The sequence below is a fragment of the Pundamilia nyererei genome, unplaced genomic scaffold (assembly GCF_000239375.1).
Source record: "Pundamilia nyererei isolate P.nyererei 1_Seehausen unplaced genomic scaffold, PunNye1.0 scaffold00039, whole genome shotgun sequence".
NCBI lineage: Eukaryota > Metazoa > Chordata > Actinopteri > Cichliformes > Cichlidae > Pundamilia > Pundamilia nyererei.
Genome location: NW_005187440.1, coordinates 3145037 through 3155553, shown reverse-complemented (window position 1 = coordinate 3155553; position 10517 = coordinate 3145037). Strand labels below are relative to the sequence as shown.

Genomic DNA, 10517 nt, shown 5'->3' with positions numbered 1-10517 from the left:
TACAAATACAGGCCATTTACCATTATTAAAACGTTAATACAAACTGAATGCAATGATTTGCAAATCTCATAAACCAATGATTTATTCACAGTAGAACATAGAAAACAATGTTTAAACGCTCCATTTTACTATTTCATGAGAAATATTTGCACATTTTGAATTTGATGGCGGCTGCAGGTCTCAAGATGGTTTGTATATGGGCAGCAAAAGGTTGGAAAAACTAAGTGGTACTAAAAAGAAACGGCTAGAGATACATTTTACAAAGGATTAGGTTAACTGGCAATATGTCTGTAACATGACTGGGTACAAAAAGAGCATCTTAGAGAGTTTCTCAAAAATAAAAGGTGGTCACAGGCTCACCAGTCTGGAAAAAATGACATATACAAACTTCAAAATAACATTTGTCAATGTAACATTGTATATCTCCAAGTCTAGGGCAGGGCTGTTGAACTCCAGGCCTCCAGTTCATTACCAGGCCTCTGGAGAACTTCAAGACATGTTGAGGGGGTAATTTAGCCATTTATATGTGTTGGATCAAGGACACATCTAAAACCTGCAGGACACTGGCCCTTGAGGCCTGGAGTTTGACACCTGTGGTCTAGGGTATATTAAATCTGATGTTTCTGATAATCCGGAGAACTCTTTGTGCAAGGGACAAGGAGGAAATTCAACATGTGAACCCCACAATCTTCAGGCCTTCAGGTGGCACTGTATCAAAAACAGACATGGAAATCACTGCCCAGGCTCAGGAACAGTTTGTGTGGGTACCACCGTAGCTCACTTCTTAGGCCATGCAACCATGTTCAGCTTGACCTGGACCTTGCTCCCTGCCATGCCAGTATTACCGTTTTAGAGAGCACCTTCAGACAGTTTAGAAACACACTGTAGATTTCACATATGCCAAACTTGTATACCCCAGCCAGAGTCTAGATTAAGCACACCTTATTGCCAGACTCATGGCAGACTTGCTCTGAATGGCGAACATTCTAACTCCCGTGATCTGAGTGCCAGTGCTGCCTAAATGGTTGCCCAAATGTTATTAAGCATATCTAATGATCAGCCGATCTCCATACTCACAGCTGGCAGCTGTTTTTGGACCAGAGAATGGTGCCATCTTTGAGCCTTTATTGGCCTGAATCATTCTGCTGTAAAGGCAGAACTAATTTTAGCTGACTCTTAAGCTATTTAGTTAATATTTGTGTCAGATTTTTTATCAGAACTCACACAAAAAGGCTTTAAAATATCTTACTTTGATCTTGGACAGTGTGTCATACTCTATATTTCTAGGTTCTTGCGCCTGAAAAGCATTTGCATGAGATGAAAGATCCCCTGTTGTAATATCTCCCATTCTTTATTGTCATGTCTGTGTTTCATAATGGCCAGCCAGACTTTTTACCTTAAATTTTGAACTTTTAATGGTTGCGAGGTTGCCTTCAGAAACCACTGAAACCCAGAAATGGTGATGACAGACTTGAAGACGACTGATTCAGAGATCAGACATGACAAAAAGTACACATCCTAACATTATCAGTAATGGCAACAATCTCCTCTCTTTTCCCGGCTTTGAACTGAGGCTCCCCTCCTCTTCTGTCTGTGATGCATGTTGTCTGGAGGATCAGGCAGTGCAGAGAGCCAGGTGCGAGGGGCAGGAGCTGATAAAGAAGCGAGGCTACTATCAGGACACAGGGCCTGATAAAGGACAACACTCACCACTTCCACTTCCTGATTTATAGCTGTCTCAGCCACAGAGGATCCACGACCACAGCAGTACACTTTTACTATGTTTTATGTTTATTTCTTTTTTGTCATAGAAAAGCTGTGCAGGGGAGATTCTTTTTTTCCTCGAGAGCAATGAAAATAATTGTTAAGTACTCTTAGCCATTAAATACTGACAAAAGCAATAATGGTACCTCAATATTCCACTCTTATGTGACACCCCATTGTGAAAGTATGGTGTGGTAATCTTCTGCAAGATTGTGGAATCTGCAGGAATTTGCTCCCATCCTATAAAGAAAATGCATCAGTGAGGTCAGCCACCGACGCTGGCTGTGTGTGACCGAGATGATAGCAAGAGTATTGAACGGGTCTGTGCTGGTCAGGTCTTCAACAGCAAAATAGTGTAAAGGTCCTTCTGCAAAAAAAATGTGACATGTTGGAAAAGGTCAGAGCAATCCAAAAACTGTTGCAACAAACTTGGAGCCTAAAATATGATTATAGAAAAATGTCATCGGGTGCCAAGGCACTCAGATGTCCCCAAACTCAAACTCAAGACAGAAGGCCACACTGTGAAAAATAGCCCCAGAGCAAAAGCACACATGAATTTAGCATAGACAGTTGCCCTGAATGTCCTGCTCGTGCAGTTTAATTTAAGCATATCTTCATAGAACTGATCATTCCACCTCCACAGAATGAAACGTTTGCTCCTACAGGCTCCCACAGGCCATGTACTGTACATAAAGTGCCACGTTTCTTGCCATATCCACTTCTAAGTGGATAGCTGTTAATCAAGAAAGCAGCGGATGCCCACATTAGATGGAGAGATGAAGGAAATGAATGGCTCTAAAAGAGTAATAAACAGATTAATAATGTGGAGGGTTCCAGCAGCCAGCCTTGCCTCTCTCAATTAGTGCTAAATCAGCGGTGGGTATTAGCCTGCCCCTAATTGAATGTGATAGTGAGCTGTGCTAATGCAATCCTCCCAGTGTAATTGGTGTCAGAGGAAAAGGTGTCTATACTACTAGCCTTTTCTGTGTATGAGGACTTGGATTTGCCTTCTCATTTTTCTTTCATGTCCCCATGAGGGCTCAGTCAGCACCCTGAGCCTGCCCTGCTGTTTCTTTTGAGGGAAACGTTGTCTCAGTCAATCAGTCAACAGATGAGCTAGATAAATCCTCATACTAAAATCAAGGATTTCAAAAGCTCTCTTTGCTTTTTTTCTGGTAGCATCTGGCGAGAGAATACAGATGTTCTCAGCTTGATTCTGACTGAAAAGCGGTGGAAAAACAGCATATTTTGGGCCATATATAATTAGCCTTACAATCTTATGGGAAAGCGTGATTTGTCACTCTCAGTTGAGGCTAGTTCTTTTCAGCATCCGCTGCTGAGAAGGCTTCCCAAAAAATGGTGCTGGCTACTCCCATCCAGTACCTGGCTTTCACTACTTACAACAATTGGTATTCCGGCCAAGGAGTTCAATTCTTGTCTCATCAGAGCAGAGAATCGTTTCCTTCATGCTTTCAGAATGATTTAAGTGTAATTTGGCAAACTCTAGCATGGCCCTCTTGTGGATTTTACTCAGGACTAGCTTCAGTTTCTGACCACTCTCATAAAGTCCTGATTGACTGAGTGCGGTTGACCTTCTGGTAGCTTCATCTATTTTTGGTGACAATTTTCAAAGCTCATTGTGTTCAGCTATTTAGTTTCAGTTCCAGAAAGACTGGTTTTGGTTGGCTTGAAATTTCTTTAGTGATGGAACCCACTGTGCTCCTGGGAACTTCATGGACTTTAGCATCTTTTCTAAAATCCTCCTCCATGGATTTGTGCTGTGGTAGGGCTCTGTCTGGGAAGTTTTTTTATTTCATGGCATAGTTTTTACCTCTGACATGCAGTAAACTTTAAATGGCATGTGTGCGGCTTTCTGTATTCTTTAATATCATGTGAATGTACCTCATGTACACTAATAAAGCTTTATACAAATTCCTCGTTTTCCCAGGAAAAATGGGAAAACAGGTTATTTCCTGTAGCTCTGAATAGTAAATAATGTTTGCCTTGATTCTCATGCTTAGTTCTTAGCATAATTTTGCATGAGAAAAATGCAACAAATTTGATATTTTTTATTAGACATGGAGCACATATAAAATACAAATGTTCTTTTTTTTATCCATTTAAAAAACAGAGTTATTTTTCCACTTTTGTTCATTTCCATTGTTACCGTGTCCTTCTAAACACTCACCAAGAAGAAAGAGTTTTGATTTTAGTGGAATTTCTTTTAAAATATTCTTTTCATGTGTCACTCTACCCAAACTGTTTTAGTGTTCCTTTAGACGTTGGTGCCTTGTCTATTTATATAACAATGCAATGTGTCAGGAGTAACATAACTCTCCAGCCACTTTATTAGGCAAACCTGTTCAACTGCTTGTTAACACAAATATCTAATTAGCCAATCACACAGGAGCAACTCCAATTAGGCGTGTAGACGTGTTCAAGACATCTTGCTGAAGTTCAAACGGACTTTGAAGGTGGCGTGTTTTTTAGTGGCAGACGGGCTACTGTGGGCATTTCAGAAATTGATTTTTCCACACAGTCATCTCTAGGGACAAAACATCGTTTGAATGAAGGTTTTCTGGTCAGAAATGCCTCGTCAAGACCGAGGCTACAATGTGCTCACCTCTACTGGGCAATGGAAAATTGGAAAAACATTAGCTGGTCTGATCAGGCTTAGTTTCTGGTGTAACATTCAGCAGTTTGGGTCACAATTTAGCGTAAACGACATAAAATCACAGCTCCACCCTGGCTTGTATTAATGGTTCAGGTTGCTGATGGTGGTGTAATACTTCTGTTGCACACTTTGAGCCCTTTAATAGCAACTGAGCATGATTTAAACACCGCAGCCTACCTGAGTATTGTTGCAGACCTTGTCCAACCATTTGGGACCATAGTGTACCCAACTTCTGATGGCTGCTTCCAGCAGGATAACCCACCATGTCACAAAGATCGAATCACCTCAAACTGGTTCCTTGAACACAAGTTCACTGTACTTAGATGGATTGGCCATCCTTTGATCGTGGTGGGATGGGAGATTTTCATCACGGATGTGTAGCTGACAAAGCTGCAGTCTATGTGCGATGCCATCATGTCTGTATGGACCAAAATCTCTGAGGAACGTTTCCAGCATCTTTTTGAATCTATGCCACAAAGACTTAGGGCTGAAGCATCCAGTTCTGTGGTGTGTAATTAAGTGGGATCTCAGTACTCTGATTTTCCATCCTCTAGTAAGATTGAATTTTCCAAATCTTCACTCCATATACTGAGCTTGTAAAGTAAAATATTTGTACTGTAAGTTTGAACTTTTTCCTGTATTGGCACAGTTTTGGTTTCTTTGCTTAGCACCTCACCAGTTTGGTCTCCAACATTTTCTCCACACAGACACACTTAACCATTTGTTTGCCTGCTTGTCCCCATCTAGATGAGGCCTGTGCCAACTGCTCTTTTGGGGCAATCTGCGATGCCCAGAGCAAGCAGTGTGTGTGTCCGTCAGAGTGTGTCAAGTCCCACCAGCCTGTGTGCGGCAGCGATGGTACCACCTACAACAGCGAGTGTGAGCTGCATGTGCGGGCCTGCAAACAACAGATGGACCTCCGAGTGGTCGGCCAAGGAGAGTGCAGTAAGTAATGCGTACATTTATGGAGAATATGTCTGGTAGTTACAGTATGTCATCTTCAGTGTGTCATTATTAGTATAAATATGAAGGACACATCAGCGATCTTAGCACAAACTGGTGATTTGATATTAGGCTAGGGAAAAAAGTGTGCAATGTTCATATGTAAAAGATTCATTTCTTTCCTCTGGCTCTGAGTTAAATATGGAAATGACATGTAAAAATAGTGCCCATCAGGAAGCTCATAAAACTGCAGGCACTTCAAATACAAGCAAACTTGTCAAACTGAATTCTCAGATGGGAAATTGCTCCAGCAGCATGTGCTGTATATGTTTTAAAGTGGAATATATTACGAGGGGAAGCAGCGTGCATGACAAATAGAAAAAGGAAAAGAGAAATCCTGTTTAAAAATATATTCCAGAGATGACTTTGAATGTCCATGTGGATCATATCCATCAAAATAACTCACCAGTCATGCTGTGGCCTGCCCCTCTGCTGTGTGTTTAATACAGAAACATGTGGCAACACTGTTTGTGCCATGGGTGCCCGGTGCGTCCAGAATAGGTGTGAGTGCCCGCCGTGCTCAGGCGAGCCCTACTCCCCAGTGTGTGGAAGTGATGGCACCACCTACGACAATGAGTGTGAACTTCGCAGACATTCCTGCACGCAGATGACGAGAATTGACGTGGCGAGGCTCGGCAGCTGCGACGAAGGTAGGAAAATGGACTTTGAAACGGTGTAATTATCTTTATCAAGCGACCTGCGGTGCCGTATTTAGTCGTTTGTGGATTCGTAGCTGCGACGTCTGCGTCGGCTTAACACTGCAAAAAACATGAGGCGACAGCCGCGGTGTGTTTCTGTAAACAAAACCTGTTAGAAATCCAGAAATGACTTCTGGGTGATTAAGCTCAGGTCAGCTGTACGTTTTCAACGCAGTGTTTTCATTGGCTGCTTGTCTGGCTGACTTTGTTCGCGAGTGTGCTGTGCAACGTATGAGCTGCAGCTGGTTTTTGTTTATTGATCTCACCGCTTCCCCCCCATTGCTCCTTGATGCCTCAATAAACTGAAACGAATTAATTGCAGACAGTTTTTCATTTGATATTTGGAACTTGTAGATGGGATCCCAAGCTAAATGCTCCATGCATTAGAGGTAGCTAAAAATGAGGTAAGGGCTGAGTATAGATGACTGAAGTATATTAGAGCCTGAGAATATTATGTCTGCTAAAAAGATGATCTGTGAATTGTAGGCTGGTGATTACTGCATGTACTTTTACCTGAATTTGCAGCACGAGCTGTAATAGCACGAATTATTATGCTCGGCTTTTATTAGGAGGGGGGCTAGGTTGTGTTTGTTTGTGTTGTGACAGCTAGGGTACACATTTTATCTAGCTCTTCTATTCAATTAGGCTTTTAAATGCGTGACCGATGGCACTTAATGTGAGTATCCCTCATTTCCATGCCTGTAGCTTTGTCATCGCTTCGCATTCTGAATAAATGAACTCTAATTCACCGTGCAGATCATATCTTGATCAGCGCTGACAGACTGAGGCGGGATATCACAGTCCCTCGCTCATCCCGTTCTTGGGGACAACTCTGGAGGGAGCAAAATGCCAGCCTCTGGTTTTAAATGCAGACAGTGGCAATGCTGCTGTTCCCTCGTGGCTAGTTGGCCATCACAGTGAACATAGTCATCTACTGACAAGGTGTGAAGGGGAGCAGATTACACCTGCCAGCAGGAGGGATGGCTGGAGAGAAGAAAGGAGGGGGTAGATGGAGGACAGGGCAAATAGAGATGAGGGGGAATCCACTTCCATTTTGATTGCTACAGCCAGGGGTCTTTTTTCTTTTTCCTCCCTAACCCCCCCACTACCATTGTCTGCCGTATTTGGCCCCAGGCCTGCGAGGCGAATCGCACCATCAAAGCTTCTTGTGGCCGATTTAACATCATTTCATTGACTGAGATAAGTTACTTTTTTTGTATGTGGAGCATGAAGAAATGTGAAACTGTATGCCCTCGATGCAGACGTGCAGACTTACTGTCACCACGCACACACGCAGCTACACACTCCTCATTGTCTGTTGGTTGTATCAGGCAAAAAGTACTCTCATCTGCATCCCAAGGGCATTGCTCTGCTTGCAGTGGCTGATGGCTTTGTTTTTATATTTTATTCTCTCTACCATACTGTCTCTCAGCATTCTCCTTTTTCCCATCGCTTGCTCATTTTGATTCAGAGAGAACTGTCAGGCTTACACAATAGAATCTTTTCTTTTTTTTCCCCTTTCTTTTTTCTTTTTGCTCTCCACATCGCACCCTGCTGTCCCACCCACTCACATCTCTTTCCATTTTGCACTCCTCTCCATCAAAATTGTCCTTCTTGACAAAAGGGGCGCCAAGGCTTTCACAGACAGGGGTGGAGAAGGGCTCGGCGGAAATCAATAAATTTCACCCCAGGGGCAGCAGACGGTTCTGTCCCCCCCCCCTTCTTTCGGCCCCCTCAAATCTGACCCGGACCCTCCACAGGAAGCCTGTAAAACAGTCAAAACCAATTTGCAGAAAGTTGTTCTACTTCTCTCCTCCTGCCTGTCTTAAACAGGATTTGCTGCTGATGGATTCACCCTTGCCTACATGTACAGTATCAGTGGTAGATTTGGCAAAATTAAGAGCACATGCTGTGTTATACAGCACCCTTGTCACAGAATGTAATTCTGTTTTTTTTTTCTGGCTCTATTGTAGACAGCGGCAGGGCTCTACATCACCAGTATGCGCAACTCCCCACTCCATACTTCAAATCTAAGATAAGCCCAGAGAGGAAGTGAATGTGTTGATTTATTTGCTTACGTAGACCTGACTTAAAAACCATCCTCATTAGTCTTGTTGGGAGGAGGGGAGCGCACGGCATAAAAATGGAAGTTGTTTTCTCCTGCCTTTTTATTTAGCAGTAATGAAAAATGACAGTGTTCCCACTGTTGGCCATACAGGGAAATTTATCACCTGTTTAATTTCACACTCGGGTAGGCCTGGCCTCAGCTCCTTTTCTCGACACTGACAAAGTGGTAACTGAGAGCAGTGCATCACCTACGGAGGCCCGAGCCCCCTTTTTAATTGAATAGACATTTAATAAACAAGATTATGAGAGCAGGATCACACGGCGATGCTGGATCCTCACCCTCGTCGCTCCTCACACGGCACGGATGTGATCAAGCTCCAAAAGACAGGAAAGGGCATGAAAAAACAGGCAAGTGAGTGGCTGGGTGGCACGAGAGCTTCCCGGAGTGTGATCAGCGCATTTTTCCTTCACGGTCCATTCATCATGGGGGCTTCTAACCTTCCGTTGAGGCAACAAAACTTCTTTTCTCCTCCTGCCATCTAAAAACACCCCATCCTCCCACTGGCTGTGATGCTTCTCCGTCCTACAGGAACTTTATTTAGGCTAACGTGCTGTCACATCAGTCAAAGAAGGTGGTACTGATAGAGGGAGCAAAACCGTTGTCATTTTCAAAGAGGGAGAATTTCTTTAAAGTCATAGATGTTGACATTCAGTCAGGTCATGATATCAGAGGTATCATAGAAATATCAGATGTCTCCTGGATCATTGATGTTGACACAACAAATCTGGTTTGCTGAACATCTACAGCCCCCTCCCCTCCGTCATCTATAATTTACCCAGGTTCTCATGTTTTCTCCTCTTCCCTCTACTTTCATTAGCACACAGTTCAAGACAATACCGTCTTCCTCTTCACTTCCTCTATTATTTCTACTGTCAAAGCCTCTCAGTCTTTTTCGGACATTATTCTTATGCAATTCATTTCCTTTCTTCTCTCCGCCGCTCAATTCTGGCTTCTTAATGGAGCTCCCCTGGCTAAATAGACTCAGGCTTCTGACAAGACTGAGTAAAAAGAAATGGATGGGCAGTACGGAGAGAATAGCTGATGCAGCCATCTTGGCTGGGGACATATTAATTGAAAGGTTCATAGGCAGCGTGGGTGACGGGCACATCAAAGAACAACAGCTAATTAGGACCCCCTCCCCTCGCCTTTCACTTTTATTTATTCCATTCTAGTGTCTTACCTCTTTTTCATATATTTATCTTGTCTGTGTGAAGGGACCTGAGTGGAATATGAATCGGCTACTCCGGCATTTCCTTTTTACTGCGTCGTGCTGAGCTGGCAAACAGTAAACAGATACAGGAAGCCGACCACGGGCTGCTGAGCTCCCGTTCTGTTTCTGATCTCTTCTTCTCACTTTCAGATGCCATCTGACGCCGAGTACCTGCGATAATGTCACTGGCAGCTGAAAGCCATTACGCAGCGCATTAGCTGTGTCACAAAATGTTATGTTTAACTCGGACTGTGGTTCGAAATCAATAAGTTGCAACAATGGCAAATTCAAGTAAACGGATTAGGGTTGGGGCTTTAAAATGGAGACAGAGCGATGCTTTAATAAGCACTGATGGTTCCTAGTTTTTTGGGGGGGGTTTTCTCGGGGAGGCGTGGGGGGGGGGGCACTCTTCACAAAGCTCCAACTCCTCTGTTGAAGGCACAGATAGTAAAGCGACGTCTCCGCCGCCGTATCGACCACTCAGATCTCTCCCAGCACCACAGCTGATGACCCATATCGAAGAACAGCCGGGGCTTCATCGGCCCCTCCCCGCACCGTGCACTGTGACCTGCTCCATAATCTACTTTGGGAGACGGTTTATGCTAAGTGATACTTCCATTACACTATGACATTGATTTAACCATTAGAGGCAGTGCATCAATACACTGAGCCGAACGAGCCCTAAAAGTAGACGAGAAGGGAAAGAAAGACCTCGATTACCTAATGCGCTTTGAGTCTTCTGCCTGCGCTGGGAGCTTTTAGTTGAACTGTAGTCCTTTTTTGAATAACAAATTTGTTTTAAATGAACTTTCTGCCAGCCCCCAGGGTGCCTCGCTCTGTCTGACATTCTTTCCGTCTTTCATGCTGCATGCTTTCTTTCCCCCGCTTTCACACACGTTTACCTAATCTCCCTCTGGAGTTCCACTGTAGGTAAAATTTGCAACTTCAAAAGCCAGATCCTCCCATTTTTCTTTTGCCTGCACTTTGCAATCCCCCCCTCCCTTCCCCAAATTTGTCTTCCTCAAGTCAAATACCCCCCCC

The 10517-nt window shown here is 43.6% G+C and overlaps 1 protein-coding gene across 1 annotated transcript in view; it reads left to right on the top strand.

Moving 5' to 3' along the window:
- agrn (agrin) overlaps window positions 1-10517 on the top strand; it is a 255815-nt gene that overhangs the window by 188273 nt on the left and 57025 nt on the right. Inside the window, exons 9-10 of the mRNA XM_013910251.1 lie at window positions 5186-5383; window positions 5890-6090. Of these exons, the coding sequence (XP_013765705.1) occupies window positions 5186-5383; window positions 5890-6090 (399 nt within the window). The remainder of the gene's footprint in view (window positions 1-5185; window positions 5384-5889; window positions 6091-10517) is intronic.